The sequence below is a fragment of the Stylophora pistillata genome, chromosome 8 (assembly GCF_964205215.1).
Source record: "Stylophora pistillata chromosome 8, jaStyPist1.2, whole genome shotgun sequence".
Classification (NCBI taxonomy): domain Eukaryota; kingdom Metazoa; phylum Cnidaria; class Anthozoa; order Scleractinia; family Pocilloporidae; genus Stylophora; species Stylophora pistillata.
Window position 1 is genome coordinate 9348435 of NC_142526.1, and position 17613 is coordinate 9366047.

The 17613-nt window shown below is 39.6% G+C and overlaps 1 protein-coding gene, 1 long non-coding RNA gene and 1 pseudogene across 2 annotated transcripts; 1 reads left to right on the plus strand and 2 right to left on the minus strand.

Annotated features, from left to right (window-relative positions):
• Positions 1-725: 725 nt before the first annotated feature.
• Positions 726-7750, minus strand: LOC148724844 (uncharacterized; annotated as a pseudogene).
• Positions 7751-11315: 3565 nt separating this feature from the next.
• Positions 11316-16369, plus strand: LOC148724845 (uncharacterized). Its single transcript, XR_015991036.1, has 3 exons — positions 11316-11487; positions 14318-14391; positions 14949-16369. It is a non-coding gene; the product is annotated as an uncharacterized LOC148724845 (long non-coding RNA).
• LOC148724846 (TNF receptor-associated factor 5-like) lies at positions 11711-15804 on the minus strand. Its single transcript, XM_088731289.1, has 5 exons — positions 15683-15804; positions 15147-15605; positions 14196-14376; positions 13806-14041; positions 11711-13221 (listed from the first exon to the last, which is right to left on the minus strand). Exons 1-5 carry the CDS (start codon positions 15802-15804, stop codon positions 13053-13055), a joined length of 1167 nt encoding a protein of 388 aa, XP_088587415.1. The 3' UTR covers positions 11711-13052.
• Positions 16370-17613: the final 1244 nt, after the last annotated feature.

Genomic DNA, 17613 nt, shown 5'->3' on the forward strand with positions numbered 1-17613 from the left:
GAACGGTAGCTTGTTGTTGTCGGCAATCTCCATTGTAAAATGTATAGAAGGATGGCATTGTTTAACGTTGAAAGGAAAGCTGTTGCAGCTGATATACTCGGCATCGTTGCTAATGTGTCGTCGACGCACCTTCTATAGAAGCCCGGTAACTTGTTTTTACGCTCTAACTGTTCTTCCGATTAGAGCACAGGAAAGTGTTTGCCATAAGGGCCCCAGGGGCGAGCCCATGGCTACTCCGTCAACTTGCTTATACAGTTTTCCATCGAATTGAAAGAGCTGAATCCGTCGCCAGGAAAATCTTACCAAAGCCGATTGCCTACTCAGTTTGCCGCAAAGGCTCTCGTCTAGCCCATCTTTATGGACTTCCAAAGACTCATAAACAGCAGCTATCAATGCGACCAATACTATCGTCAACTGGGACCTACAACCACGGCCTGGCCAAGTGGCTTGAACAGAAACTCAAACCATTCTCACTGAATCGGCACACTATCTCCGATACCTTCTCCTTCGCCGAGGAGATAAGAGAAACGTCACTCGACGCGAATGACATCCTTGTGTCTTATGGCGTTTCTTCCCTATTCACCAACGTGCCACTTGATGAAACAATTGAGATCCTAACCGAGAGAGCATTCGCCAACAACTGGTTTAATGAAACCCACGGCCTAAAGAAAGACTTACATATCGCTGTTCATTTCAGCGTTGTTCTTTGCTATGAACTAAAGTGATCATTCTACAGCACGGATTCCTGTAATTATAAGTGAAACACTTTCAATTATCAGAATTTTTCGCACAACTCAGAAAAATACATCAAGTTCTCTTAGTTTGAGTTTGCCGCAACGTCACAATCTTGCTTGGCAACCATGTACATTTTTGATTCTTGAGCACGTGTTGTATTTAGGATGGCGGCGTTTTCCAATGTTCCAATCATAGTGATATGAACCTTCGTTCGAAACATAATGCCTCCACATATAAAACAACAACAGTGAGAACCATACTGTAACTGATATTACTATTTTTTTTTTTCATTTTCGTGTTTTATTTTTAGGATTACTATCTCCGTGATATCAAACGACAGCGAAACGAACGACCTGAATTTTACGAGTCAACATTTTACGAGTTTATTCCTTGCCATTTACTTAAGATGTTACTTTTCTTCAAGTTTAAACACTCGATAAAATTTCGGGCGACATGACTGAGGATTTCGGGCAACATGACTCTGCGGGTTTCGGGCGCAGCAAAAATACCGGTGAGAAACTGGGTCGAGAAAGTCGCCCCGTTGTGTTTCTTAGCAGTCTTTCTTAGTGACTTGGCAGTTGTTGCAACGAGACGTAAGCGCAATATTTGTTCGTCAATAGTCTAAACTCAATTTTTCAAAGATCGCCAATACAAATTTTCGGTTAAACAAACAGCTTTGGGGACAACGAAACTATCCTCTTTGAGAGTTATGCAACAAGCGCAAACAGAGGATAATTATAGTTACGGAAAGTTAGATGTTAACACGTACGAACCACGTGGGCGATTAAACTTTCTAATTGATCCATTCCAGTAAGACTCGTGTCTGTTGATTCATCTATCAAATTTTAGAGCCCATCAGATAATTTTTTTCCGCGATTTGTGTTGTTGTCATTTCGTTTCGTGCCCCTAGATTTTAGTACTGCTCATATTCTTCGTAATTTTACAAAGAATAATTTGGAAATCATCATGGTTTTTTCCCCCTATTTACTGAATATTTCTATTTATTCACAACGGTACATCTCTTTTGAACATTGAATACTTAGAGGTGCTATGCATTTTGAATGGGATTCGGGCGAAACCATGTAGAAACCAAGCGACCCAACGACAAAGTTGTTTACGGTGACTTCTTGTTTAACGCTGAAAGAATTAATTGAACTCAAACAAGTCAGCCATGAAACGGTTAGGCTTAGTGTAAGACTTCGTTTCGGTCTTTTGTTTCTTTGTTTTGTTTTGTTTCTTCTTTTTTCAACGCAGTTGTTCACTGAATTAAATTACTTAATTTAGAAAGTCTTTTCGAAATAAAATTGTCACTTTCTTTTGTTGCGTGCGCACGACTTTCTTGTTTTCATCGGCGCTCATTAAAAAAGTTTAAGACAAAAAAAGTGCAAACCCGAGAAAATTTTCAAATTGTTTATCTCTGACTTCAATCCACAAAGCATTCATTCACGATCGGTAAAAACGACAACGACAACAAATAAATAAAAAAAATTTACGGTATGTAAGCTTCGTGATATTTAATTTCATTGACTGCCCTAAACTTCAACATCAGCAGTTATTGATGAACTGATTAACGATAAAATTCAACAGCATCCCATTCTTAGTTTTCATATAGGCTTAAAGAAATTATTAAAGAAAAGTCCTTTTATTGTCTAATGCTTTCCTCATTCAAAAGCAAACTGAGTCCTGAAATCTTGGATCGCTTGCCAACAACTTTCGGGAATCTAGCAAATTGAAGCAGCAAGTTTTCAGAAATACACCGATTAAAACAAAGGGGACCCAATTATCCGGGAGATGAGTTTTGAAATACTTCTAAACAGTATTATCTCGTTTGCATCGATTTACAAGAGCACAATTGGCGGAAATCCCAGACATTCTGATCGCGACGGGACACCATTCGGAAGTCGAATTGTGTGTCGTGTCCAGACTATTCCGCGCGATCTCCCGCTCTGAAATGACGTTCCCGTCCTCTTGCTAAATCTCTTTAATCTTTGGCTTAAATTTTCAAAGGAAAATAGAGGGCAAGAGTACCATATAACCCCATGCATTAATTATGCATTCAGACTAGTAGACTTTGTTTTTAAAGTTTTGTCGTGAAAGACAAAGAAGTGGAATGCATAATTAATGTGTGTGGTATGGTGCTCTTTCCAAATAGAGGAAAATAGAGCTATAGAAATAGCAGTTTGGTTCCCTGCCTACTCCTTGTATGTTAGCTGGCAACTTGAATCTTTGTAACAGCCCTACGAATAAGTTGATGATTTTCTTTAGACTTTCAAACGTCACCGAAAAGTGTTCAAAGCCGTTCCGTCGACCTTTGAGCACTTCTTCAGCTATTCCAAAGGCAACAATTGTAGGGGCCAACCAGTTCACTTTTTTTTGGGGGGGGGGGGGGGAGCTTGGGTGGAGGGTAAGGGTGATTTTGAAAAAAATGCATCCTATTATATGTTTTCTCAATTTGCCATAGGACTTTGTCATATGATTACTTGTTACTGTTATTATTTAAATGATGGAGTCACATTGACCACTATTTGAGCCTTCTATTATGCATAACTTTACTAGTTCCTGATGCCTTGCGGAATATATTTGGTGGAGACCATCAAGAGTCGGTGGTTAGTTACAGCACAACAGTTGACCAAGCAAGAGCCAATGTGAGCCACCTCATGAGGAGTTATTGCCAGAATGGACCAATGTCTCGGAGGCAACAAGCATCTCAGAGACGAACATCTAGACTTCCTATTAGCCGGCCCAGAGCTATGACATCATTAACATATTTTCATTTACACGTACAAACATGTTACTTTTATTTTTATTTTGTCACTATAAACCATATACATGTATATAACGTCGGATTTAGGTTTACCTTTGTCACTTCATATTGATGTCATGGTGCATGAGACGCTGTGTTAAACTTTTTTGCTGAGACAGTTCATAAATTATCAAATGTTTAACTGTTATGCCTGTTGTTGGTAATGTGAACATTAACATCCCTTCAAGTCAAATTCAACTGAGCTTTAGCTCCTTAGTTATGGTTCTGTGCTTGTATGAGTGCCTGAATAATTTCCCGTGTTTCTAGGTAGAGACTGACTCCATAGTCATTACTCTCTGAAAGAGGCAGTACATGTGAAATGCCTCAAGTTGAGTGCCATTTATAGGAAGAATTGTATCTGGTACCTCGATACTACCCAGGTCAAACTCATTAGGAGGAGGACCTTGTGGGTCTTCTACGTATAAGTCGGAAACTTGCCTGTCTTCCTCAAATATATCCCTAATTGCAGTGTTTTCATCAAATTGATGATCGCAAATCGTCACCTGTGCTCTCCGAATTTGGAATCCCCCAAGGCTCAATCCTTGGACCGATGTTGTTCAATCTCTACGTCGCGGATCTTCAAGATATTCTTCCACCTACAGTCAAAAGTTTCCAATATGCCGACGATACAACATTATACACTAGCTGTTCTACACCGCAGATCACATCTCAAGCGGAAAGCATGAATGCAACCCTGGCAGGCCTCGGCGCCTGGTCAAATGATTCAAACTTGGCCCTAAATTCAAGGAACACCAAGGCCATTCTTATCTCAACTCCACAGATGGCTCATGTTCACTCTTTCGGAAATCTGGAGTTGGGATTAGAAATCTCCGGTAAACCACTGGAACGTATAAATGTTACAAAACTCCTGGGAGTACACACTGACTCAAATCTTAAATGGGAATTTCATACCAATTTTATTCTTAAATCTTGTTATGCGACTCTGAGAACCTTAAGAAAAATAAGGAACTTTACTAATTTTAAATTACGGAAACATTTGTTAGAAACATTAATTCTGTCTAAAATAAGCTACTGTAACATTGTTTTTTATCCACTACCAAAGTTCCTCTCAGCTAGACTACAAAGGCTCCACTTCCATATGGCTAGTTTTATCACTTGTAAATACGTAAACAGTATATCTACCATTTTAGATCTTGGCTGGCTACCTATCCTGGAGCTAAGGGACTACTCACTACTAAAGACTATTTTTAAAGCACTGTATTCTGATAACTGGCCCTCCCATTGAAATTTGCAAGTCGTTAAACCCGTTAGGCATCTCCGTTCCAGTGTTGCTCCAAGGCTTTATGTTTCATTTGTACAGGGCACCTTTCAGCATTCAGCAGCCATGATTTTTAACGAATTGCCAGCAAATATAAGGAACTGCACAGATTTTAAAAAATACTGCAGGCTCTACAAGGCGTTCTTGAAGGCGCGCGCTTTGTCTTCCTTGTAAAGATATAGAAACAACCACCACTACCAACCAATATATTCTGCATATTTACTTTCATGTACAGTTTTTATTACAATTTAGTTAGTCATTATAAACTAGTTTTAATATTAAATTTTAGTATCGTAGGCCTTCACAGATGAAGAGCCACACCTTTCTATGTGGATATACTGTGAATAAACCGTTATTATTATTATTATTATTATTATTATTATTAGTATTTTCAGCATTACCTTGTGAAATCATACCATTCACCCATATTTGTTGGGGGGTCCAATTTCCTTCTGTACGTAGAGGATGATGGTTCCATGCTTCAACGAAGAGGTTCAATTGATGGTTAATTCTTGGGCAAAAAATGTAATGCAAACAGAACAGATCAATAATGTTTGTTGGCTCAAGTATACCATTTTGTTCCATGTGATAGAAATGAGTGTATATTGTTCGTGGTGTTATATTGGGGAAACCAGTAGAGCTTTTAATACCCGAAAAAAAAGAACATTCGAGAAATATCAAAACTGTAGCCAAAGCTTCTTGAATTGCTAATCACGCCTGGTCCAACAACTACGCCATTGATTTTCAAAACGCGTCAATTATTGACAAAGGCACTCGTAGCACCAGAAAAACATTAGAAGCGTGGCATACCAGAATGACACCTTACGCAGATAACAATTCTTGCCCGTTACCTGGACAATACACCATTCTTTTTAACAAATATTCAAATCATTTACATTCTCATAATTTCGCAGTTCATGTCTTTACTTAAATTCTCTCATCGCTTGCTTATCATTCATTTTAACCGTTGAAGACTGCAGTTCGGGCAGTCGAAAGCTCGTAGTTTTTAATTATTTTGGCCAGAGGTCGTTTTTTAATTTCAACTATGTTTCATCCTGGCTGTGGCCCTTCAATATGTTTATGCAAAAAAAAAAAATGACCAACGCCAACAAAGACATCTCTCCAGAGTCACTCAATACGTTGATTATGTACAGAGAGCCCGGCAATTATGCTTCTCCTATTCAACCCCTGTGTCTCAAAATACTGACGCTGCAACATCTATCATTTCACCTCCTCAGTGTCTGATCGTACCCTGAAAGGCCGCCCATTTCTTTCTACTGCTGCTACGAAAAGTGCATGCACTGTTGCAGCAAGATTGTTTGTTGAACAACATAAATAAACTATGAGCCTTGAAAAACCGTCAATCCCCACATGGATCACAAACCTCCAACTGATGAGGCAATGCAGTGCAATGTGCCAAAGAGAATTGGGTCCTCTGACACTATAAACACGCCTTCCGATGGTGTTAAACCATCTCAAAGACCGACCAACAGGATCAATTCGAACCAAACTTGATCTAACACGCTGACCTTGGACAAAAACATTTCTGCTACGCAGGTGTCCCAGCATCATGCTAATTCCCGAATTTGGAAAGCCTCTCTTTATCTCTCTAATTAATTCATCTAACTCCGCATCTGAGATGGTGGTATAACGATTAGAGAATGACCCAAGATTCTGAATTCTACGCCGAAGATTGGTTCTAGAAACCAATAACATTTCTGTTATTTGAGGCCAGGTAATTCGCTTTGTATTCCGGAGATACTCCAACTGAGGTAAAGAAATTTCATACCGAGGTCGTCCGGTGTCCCAGCGGATTTGGACCCCTAGAATTGGACCCCGGGGTCCATATCCGCAAGCGGATTTTTACCCCCCCCCCCCCCCCGCGCGGATTTGGACCCCTTTAACAAAACTGAGTAAAAACATTACCATACATAATTTTCTAATAGAAATAATAATAATTCAGAAAGTAGGTTTTCAAAGAATGTTTTTTCAGAAAGCAGGTTTATAAAATAGGTTTTTATTTTAAAACATACGCGTAGACGTTATCTTTTTCTCGGCATTGTGTCTCAATCTAAGATTTCCGTTATTTTAACCTGCAGCTGTAAGTTTGTTATTTACCACTAGAATGAAAACGAAACGTAAATTTTGAAATCGTTTGTTTTTATTCAGTTCTCTTGAAAAAGTGTGAAATATGATAATAAAAACCGTTGAATGCGTTAAAGCTTCAATTATTGTTTGTTTTGCTTCTGTGAAATACCGATTGCTCGAATCTCGATTTTTCGAAACTTCCGATAACTCCAACCAAAAGCCTTTAGTCAACGCAATTTTCCGAAATAAGCTTTATTTTCACGAAGGTTCGAAAAAATCGGGAATTCGCTGTTCGTGTTCCACAACTAAAAGGACATCGCCTAAAAGCTTGCAGTTGGAATAAGTTACGAAAAAGGAATGTTTAGTGGGGGGTCCAAATCTGCGAAGGGGGTCCAAATCTGCTCGCGGATATGGACGGGGGGGGGGTCCAAATCCACTCTGACACCGGCTCCTCCACTTCCAAGAGAAACTGTTGGGAACCCTCGGATATGGTAAATAGACGTGCTCGATGTAGCTACAATTGCTAGCAACTCTCACCTGCCTAATAAGGTCCGTGGCTGTAATACCAGGCTTTCAAGAACCCGAATTCTCTCAGTATTTCCTGCCTCACCTTGATCCAAGGAATCGAGCAATCCAAGATCTGAATCGGTCGTAACTTGGAGTCGTTCAATTAAGTTTTCTGCCCTGTTTCGGTCAGCATTTGGAAAGTAACGCTCACAGTCTCTCAACAGACAGTCCACGGATTCCGACAAATCCGTTGTCGGGGAACTAACAACCACCACTACCGCGAAGGCAATGAGTAAGAGCCAAACCTCCATCGAAATTAAGACGACCATGGCGGCCATGCTCGATTCAAATTGGAGTTACTTTCCGGCTCTATCGTACGTGAAGTAGGTTTATTGCTAACGATAGAATTCGATGCCTTTTATATAATGGCCTGCTATAACCCCGTATAAGGGGTGGCGAATGGTAAATGCGAGACTTTGCGAGACGGCGAGATTAGCGTTTTTCTTTGCGAGCTCGAGACATTTTGACTTTTTAGATTGCGAGACCGAGACTTCAAAAGGTTTTGAGTGCGAGCGCGAGACGGTCGCACTCTTTAATTGCGAGCCCTAGATTTGGTTGAGAGCTATGAGAAAGAGCTAGAATGAGCTTGCACAAAAGTCTCACAAAGGATCCTTTTGTTGTAAACCCTTGTACGAAACATCAGATCTGAAAATCTGTCAACTGTAAATAAATTCTATTTTTTTTCCTGGCCATGACCTAATTTCCGGTCAGGAGGTTGCGCTTGGTCGTTTCCCTTTGATTTTTTTGACTGACGCGCTGTAACTTACAACTCAAGTTGTCTGGAAGTCGTTAGAAGAAAGAACGCGTGGTCGTGTTTGAACTCAGTTGAGGTGGAAGCGTTCAAAACAATGGAGGAAACCGAAGTAGGCTTAAGGTCTTCTTCTCATCGGAAGCGAAAGCACGAATCACGTAAGAACTCTATAAATGTTGCTATTTATGAATTTGCGGACAATTCGCTGTTAGTCTACCAGTAAAACTTCAATCCCAGCCTCGCGAAAACAACCACGCCACGCTTGGCCAGTCAAGTCCCGTGGTCCTATTACTGCAAGCTACTATAGCTAGCTTAGAAAGATCTAGGCCGCAAGTCGCACTTTTGCTGAATTCAGAGAATTTAGGAGAAGTTAGGATTGACTTTTTCTCGGAAATTGAAAATTGCTGTAATGAAATTCAATAACAAGTGACGAGAAGACGTCCATTAAAAAAAAAAAAAAAAAACCAACAAGCGAATCGGGACTTCGAGACCCTTAGCCTTGCAAAAAATCGAGACTCCGTGACACCTTCGTATAAAAAACGAGAGTGCGAGATGCACATAACCGCTGAAAAAACGAGACTGCGAGACCTACGAAATTCGACTAACATTTTGCGAGAACCAGAGGTTTTGAAGGACCATTCGCCACCCCTCATATACAGACGTTTGTTCGTAAGGCATATATATGGCCTTTTTTGTGCGCATATATATGTTTGTAAGAAAAAGGTCATATACTTGGGAATAAAACACAAGTTCACGTGGCAAAACACGCACGTATATCGTATAGCAGGAATGATTGCAAGTATATATGTGGGAAAAACCCGCACATCTATCGTGTCATGATTTTGAAACAAATGGCCAACTACATTATCGTGACGTCAGTTGTAAGGTTTTTATACGGAGGATAACCCGAAAAATTGGGCAGTTCTTCGCTAGTTTCTTCCATAATTTAAGAGAAGGAAAACAGCAGTGCAGCTTAGCAGGACGGCAACTCTGGAGCCAGGTAAAAAAACAAAAGCTCGCGTCATCTTGTATACGCACGGGCGTGCATATGTAAAGATTTTGTTCATAGGGACTCAATAGGACTAAATTAAGGCAAGCACGCGCGATATGTTATAAATATTTCTTCTAACAGTGAAAAGTGATGTACTGTAATCTCTGTTACTTTTTCCCTGTTTGGTCGACAGTGGTAGATAAACTGGGTAAGATAAATATGTCGCTCTATTCTAGCGATCTTGTTATTTTAGTTGCCAATAAAAAGAAAGTGAACTCTTTCGACAACCAAGTCACAGTTAGTTGCTTCTCCCGACTAAGTCTACACTCGTGGGTTGATTGCGTGACCATAATATACGCGGCATTACCAGGAGTGATCATGAATCGAGTTTTATCTCTTGGATTTTCGAGGGGTCTGAGTTTTCGTGACACCCTCTGTTAGGCGTAATAGACAACTGGGTGTAACATCACTAAATGTCCGACATAACCAACAACATAGTCCAACATGATAAAGAAATAAAACTAAGCCAAAAATGACCGACCAATCAAGTATCTTCTCTGTGCATTTATCGTAATTCACGACGTTGAATTCGTAAACGGGGATTGGTGACTAAAGCTATCGGAACCAAAATGGCAACTGCTCGCACTAATAAGTTCTTTATATAGCTTTATCTAACCTTCCAAAAGTTATTTATTTACTTCGAGAAAAGACTTAACAATTGGACGAACCAACTTAGACGAAAAAACTTTTGAACGAAAAGACTTGGACGAAAAGACTGTAATTCGTTTTACCACCCATTCTGGGTAAATCGCTTTGTAGGTGCGCGTAATCCTATTGCCCTTACTACGGGATTCAAATATCGAAGGGCATCCGGTCGAATTACACTCACAACTCCTTAGACGATGTTGTTTGACAACAGAACAAACGTAAACACCTTCCTATCGATCCCGTGGAGAGTCTTTATTGCTCAGATGCGCTTGTATTACGGTTTCTGGCTTCATTTTCTTGCGTGATGCCCGTTCGTTGCAAACAAAAGGGAGAGTATTTCTTCGTTACTCCTAAATAAGCGTGAGTCTGATTGGATGAGTATTCAACTAATTGAAGTCCCTGACAGATAGATCCACGGTTTTCCCGCGAAATTGCTCGGCGTTCACTGACACACTCGAAGGTCCACAGTCTGAATCTCAATCATCGGGGGAGGGTAGGTATTGCCGGGGGTCGCACTAGCGAATTCGGTTGGAGGGTGTTGGTCCGAAGAAAGATCTCAGATTTGAGAGCTTCAGAGGTTGATATCTCTGCAGTTTATGTACGACTAGAATTCACGTGACTAAGCGGTATCGTTTCACGTAAGTCATTTACCGAAACTCTTTATAACCTGAATTTCTGTTCATACCACATGCTCTGTAAGAAAATCGATTAAACAGTCTTTTCAGTACATACTTAAATTTTGGATCAACGAGCTCGAAATGCGGCCAATTCTGTTCGAGCTCGATCCAACTATATCGTGCTCGATCAAAAAGACGAGCTCGACTCAATCTGTTCTAATCGAGCTCGCTTTCTTATCGAGCTCGGTTTAATCTTCTTTCAGCAAATGAGAGGTAATCTGGTACCAAGACGTGGGAGGGAGCATGGGACGAGCGAGAATGGCCATGATTCTGGCAAACTTGTTGAGTTTAGTTCATTAATTTGGGACTTTGTAGAAGTATGTTTTCGGTGGAATTCGAAAGAGAAAACACAACAGGAGCAAATAATGGGACCACATTTGGTATCTGGGCAACCGAGCACGGTTCATGTTCACCGTACTCGAATAGCGATTCGAGTACCAGTTCAAACCAACCTCGGATCAACGAGCTCGAAATGCGGTCAATTCTATTCGAGCTCGACCCAACTATATCGTGCTCGATCAAAAAGACGAGCTCGACAAACTCAATCTGTTCTAATCGAGCTCGGTTTCTTATCGAGCTCGGTTTGCCTCGATATCGTCCTCGGTTTTCCTTGCGGTATTGGTTTCATATCGAGCTCGATTTCTGATCGAGCTCGGTTTGGTATCGAGCTCAGTTTAATCTTCTTTCAGCAAATGAGAGGTAATCTGGTAACAAGACTTGGGAGGGAGCATGGGACGAGCGAGAGTGGCCATGTATCTGGCAAACTTGTCGAATTTAGTTCGTGAATTCGGGACTTTTCAGAAGTATGTTTTCCGTCGAATTTGAAAGAAAAAACATAAGAGAAGCAAAATTTAATGTTGCTAAGGAGATGAAGGAAATGACACTAAGGTGAGCATTGGCTCTTTCTTGTACATTGTTTTACGGGAGGGTGTTGTGACCCGCTGGTTCATAATTTATAGTAACGTTTTGTTCAGTTTCAAACTTAAGTTCAAAACTGGAGTGTACATTTCTCGTTTATTTTAAATTTCAGTACTTCAGCAAGTGTTTCCATCCATTTTTCCAACCCCAAGTTTACCACACCAAAAGGTATACAAGATAGCATGCAACAATACAAACATTCCATTTTTATTACATAAGCTCAATACACTTTCGTGTCTCTATTTTAATTGGTCATTTGCAACTATGAAAAGGAACACAACTCTTATGAAACATTAAAATGTTTTGGAGAATATGGCAAGAAAAATTCTGAAAAGATATATCTGCATTGAGTTGAGATTGATTGAGAAATCATGTTCTTTAAAACCTAAGTAAAGTTAGATAATGCAGTTCAGAAAAAGAGTTTATTAGAACTGTATCAAGCTAGTTTTTAAGTATATATGGTGAACAATAACACTCAATTATAAGTTATATTACTTTGATAAATAAGCCATGAAGGTGGTAAGATCAAAATATTTTCATAAAACAATTAAACAAACAAACAAACTAGTAAACTAACAAACAAGCTTTTCCAGCAAGGATGACAAATGTTATTGTTTAGCAGATTGTACTGTAACTAATGAATTTCAGTGTTTTCATATTTTTAGTGATGAATGCATAGCAGAGGCAGGTTTTAAAATTTATTCTAGCTTTTGTTAATTTGGCCTCTCAATCATGGTTTGCACTCGAACCAAAACAAAACAGCCCCATTCATGTGTAGCTGCCTGCAGAGATCCACAATAGTGGAAATGGGCTAAAACAAAGAGATTTTTTCATCTCTTGCAAACAAATAGAAAGATGATATTTAGAAAAATTTCATTTGAAAAACAGCATTGAAAATGCTATGTGCTAATGTAACCATTTTCTTCTAAGACTGATTGAGAAATCATGTTCTTTAAAATTATAATTGAGGTAGATAAAGCAATTTAGAAAAAAGACTTTATATACAGAATGACCGAAAGATTAGAACTGTATCAGGCTAGTCTTTAGGCATCAATGGTGAACATTCATGTCCAGTTGTAAGTTCTATTTAATAAATAAGCCATTAATGTAATTAGTTCACAGGAAATAGCTTTCTGTCATTGACAGATCTCATTGACAGATCTTAAAATGTTTAATTTAGTTATGTGTTATTAAATCTACCAATCTAATCAACTGTAAAAGCTATTACACAACTGTAACCATTCAATTTTAACAAAATAATCAATGCTTGTTGATCTAACCTTAGTTTATAAACAGCCTGACTTAACCCTCTATAGACTGCAAAAACTATATTCTCAATTTGTGGTCATGAGAAAAAAGCACAAGCAAGACATTTATGACTGTTAAGTAAGATATAGATGAAAATGCTGGTTAATTAAAAGCACAAGCAAGACATTTATGACGGTTAAGTAAGAGATAAATAAAAATGCTGGTTAATTTTTTTGTTTTTGTTTTTGTACTGACTGAACTTAACATTTTATGACCTGTTAACGTAATTAGTACAAGTTGAGGTAGTAAATAATAAACTTAACATCAAAGCTTCCATTTCCATCGAGTAGACTTTCCACGTTCAGTATCCTCCTACCCCACATTTCTCCTTCTTTCACGGACACCATATCTGAATCCAGCACCTGCTCCTTGTCACTTCCTTGGGCCATTACAATTCTTTAAAAAGAAAATTCAGTATATTTGCATATCATAACATTGTTCCACTCAACTATCATTATGATAGTGTTTTTTAATGCCAGATTTGGGTATTGTCTCTCAGCTTAAACAGGGGAAATACATGGGCCAGTTTCAGCTTTGAATGTACCAGTTAGCAAGTTCTAGTATAGTGATGCATGAATAGGTATGATGAAGTGTTTGGTTTTTTTTTTTTTTTTCATGCACCTCTCACCTCTCTAGTTTCCTGTTTGAAGATCTGTTATTTACTCTACTGTTCTTTTGTATCATTATTTACCTTTGTAATACTTTTAAGTTTTATTTAGTAATTAACATACATACAGCAAATTTAGCATTTTACATCATTTCTTCTCAAGCCCCAATTGTTAGTTTATTTTTTTAAACCTGTAATCAGTTTCTCTTTTGCCATGTGTGAACTAATTCTCATAACCTTTTACTCCTGATTGAGTATTGGATTTGTGAGGAAAATAGAGTTAGTCACTCTTGGGACATGAAAGAAGGCAAAGGTACCATTGTCCTTTAAATACACTGATAAACACTTTACACAAAATAAGTGATGTTCTTACTGAACTTCTGCACTAACTGGATGGGATGCTGAGAGAAGCTGCAGGAACAATTTTTGTTGTCTGAAGTACAGTCCTCTCCATCTGTAGCCTTCATCTATAAATGGCCCACTTGTTAAGGGATTGTCTCCATCAGCAGTTGAAGGTTGTTGTGTACTGCTCTCTGTAAAATTTGGAATTCTCCAACAAAAGGAGACAACCCTCTCCACTTTGGGCTGTATAGGTTCTGTGTCGCATTTCTAAAACAGAAATTGATTTTTATGGCTATTATGAAATGTACCAAAAAAGGTTTTCTAGGTAAGATTTTGAAGGTAAACGCAACAGTTGCTATCCTTTTCCCCACATACTTGGAACAGGTTTATTAATTTTTTGGTTGGTAAAAAGGCAGCTTACCTTATAGTATATTACTCCACGCAGTCGTTTGATTTCTCCTGATTGGAGGGCAAAATGTGTGGTGGTTGATTCCGTCAAATGGACGTTCATGTCCTTCCTTTTTACAATTTTTTTGCACCCAGGTACTTGGCACATTAAAGCTTTCTCTGGGCATTGGTGAAGATGTAGGTTGATGTTCCTTCTAAAATTCAAAGAGGTATGTGATAGTTCAAGATCTTCCATTTTTACTGGTGTTATATATTCAAACAGTTGATGTGAAAAAGTGAAAAAGAAAAAGTGGGAAAAGCGTGACACCCTTAGGGTGGTTCTGTAGACAAATTGACTTTGATGTAAACTTTGGGGAGATCTAGAGCAGGGCGGCGTAGCTAGCATGAGGCAAGACGAGGCAATTGCCTCGTCTTAACTTTGGCCTTTTTAATTTTTTTCTTAAAGATTGACTTTTCTGAACAAAAATGCCACGGAAAATCCCTAAAATAGCATTTCTAAACCTCTAGATTTGAAAGTTTTCTGGGGGGCATGCCCCCAGACCCCGCTAGCGGCTCGCGCCATCGGCGCTCGAAACTTGCCTCGTCTTGTCCTGAAATCTGGCTACAGCCCTGTAGAGGGGATGGTTGGGGGGGGGGGGGGGATGGGGGACTTAAAGTCATTTGGGAGTATCACTTTGCCCTTCCCCTAGATCCCCATTGAATGATAGGCATTATATCTGTTTCTCAAATCGTTTCTTGATCATGAAATATAACTCTTCTCTTTCAGTTATATTTGAGGAATGCAGCTGAGTCACAACGTTCCGTAATGTGTGACACCAGACACAAATTAGGACTGCCCGTGATCTTAGATTTGAACGGAGAAAATACAGGGATACTGCTATTCATGTTAAAAATTTCCTCACTTAAAACTATTGCCAACACTAAAACATCGCAATGCTCAATTATCCGAATCAGTGCAACATACCGTGGTAATGACGCTCCACATCTCAAGGGGCATAGAGCTGCAGAATCTCTGCACAAAGATCTACGGTGGAATTGTAGTTTTTCCCTCGTTACGCGCAGTTGGCATCCTGAACATGCGATCCTTTCTTTAGGGCAAGCATGTGCTGTCATTTCTTCCCGTGCCGCTACGTGCTGGCATCCTTCGTTGGGGCACCTCTCTCGTACTTTTGGGCAATGTTTTAGATGATCGTTGGCATCGCTATAGTTTCCCTTCCACTGGCAGCCTTGGCTGTTACATTTAACAGGCAAATCTCGGGTGGCCTTGTCCATCGTCACATTGATCTTCAGCTCTTCTTTTCGAAACTTTGCCCGACACTGGGGACATACCGGTGTGACTTTCGATTCCGCCCAAGTTTCCATGCAATTTTGGCAGCCAGAGTGCCCACAGGCAAGGGTAACGGGCCTTAACACGATGTTATAACTGAAAAGGAAAATGGCAATATAGTCGCACTGGAAATGCGACGGCGATATGAAAGCCGGCAATGATATTCAACTCACCAAATACAGCATTCCAGATCCACTTTTCGCAGAAAAGTTAATTCGTTGGACTTGGAAACCACTTCGGCCTTTTGATGAGACATTTTTATGGAATAAGGATCTTCGATAACTGTCTTTAACATTAAAGTCTCCTTGTTAGTGTAAGCTGCTCAAATAGCCTCTAATTACGAGAGTGTGATGTTATTTTTAAAGTCAACATTTCCGTTGCGCTGTCAATAAATTAATTTCCTTTGTTTAGGTTCCGGTATTGACGGTAGTGGGTACGCTTATTATTGAATTCTTCAGTCAGGTCGTGAATTTAATGGAATGCTTTGTCTTAATATTTATGTCCTTTCATAAAGGGGTTCCCTAGTATCTTACCTTAACCTACTCCATCAGCGAGGTCTGTCCTTTGTAATAATGACATTCTCACGGAGGGGATGCCACGCTAAAGGCTCGAAAGAGTTTCATTCGCGAGCGCGCTTTATCTGGTTTTCAAGTGACGTCATCAAAATTAGAAAATGAGGAATTACCCTTTTGATGAGGCATTTTACAAAGTTTGGGATCTTCGGTCACGGCCTGAAACGGTAAAGTTTCCTTGTTAGTATAAGCTGCTCAAATAACCTCAGATTACAAGCAGAGTATGCTAAGATTTTCGAAGGTCATTTTTACCTTTGTGCGGTTAATAAATTCATTTCCTTTGTTCAAGTTCTGGTATTGGCAGTAATTGGTACATTTATCGTCAAATAATTCAGCAAGGTCTTGAATTTAATGTATTACTTTGTTTAGTCGGTTTACCCCCTTTTTATTGAGGTCGTCACGTAAAGGGGTTTCCCAGTTTATTGCCAAGTCCCTTAGGACCTTTCTGAGAACCACAGTGATGTGATGAGATTTTCTCCATAAAAGGTTATTGGTTATAATTAACCCACTCCATTATCAATGCCTTTCCTTTCTAATAATGACGTTCTCACGAAGGGGATGCCACGCTGAAGGCTAGAAAGAGTTTCAGTCGCGGGCGCGCTTTGTCTGGTTTTGAAGATTAATCTTTTTAAATTTTTCTGTATGAAAGGGTGTTTCGTCTTTTGACAAAGCAAGATTGAATTTCAAAGGTTTGGCGCGACGCGACATTAAAATGGCGGCCAATAATGATGTCACGTAGGTTCAAAATGTGACATCCGCTTAGGCATTATTTACACGGGGGAAGGGAGGGTACATGTTCCCTTGATCCCTTAATCATTTTGGATTTCATTACTTTTTCCCCATTAACAAAACCCCTTGTTCCCAAAAATGTTTTTAGCTCATGTTCCCTTGATCCCGAAAATTTTTGTATTGTTCCCTTTATCCCCAAAAATGTTTATCGTTGTTCCCCATATTTGTTTTATATTTTAGAGGCTCGGAAAGTTAAAAAAAATTATTATTGAAAGTAGATCGATTTTCGCTTGTTCCCAACAATCTACTCAAGAGTTCCCTTGTTCCGTGAAAGTAATTTGATAAATGTTCCAGTTCCCTTGTTCCTAAAACCCCTGGGAGGGGCTCCTTAATGTCCGGACCGGACGGCAAAATATTTGGCTGACGGTCACGAGACACGGACCTTTGTGCACTCGGTCCAAGCGTCATTACCTCGAACCAAATAGTTTCCTATCCGGCCCTCCCACTCAGTAAGTACAAAGTACTGATTTAGTTTTCGATTCTGGAGGCACGGCTTGTTTGTTGTAGTGTAGTAGTAGTACTAGCAGCAGCAGCAGCAGCAGCAGCAGCAACAGTAGTAGTAGTAGTAGTAGTAGTAGTAGTAGTAGTAGTAGCAGTAGCAGTAGCAGTAGCAGTAGCAGTACTAGTAGTACTAGCAGCAGCAGCAGCAGTAGTAGTAGTAGTAGTAGTAGTAGTAGCAGTAGCAGTAGCAGTAGCAGTAGCAGTAGCAGTAGCAGTAGCAGTAGCAGTAGCAGTAGCAGGAT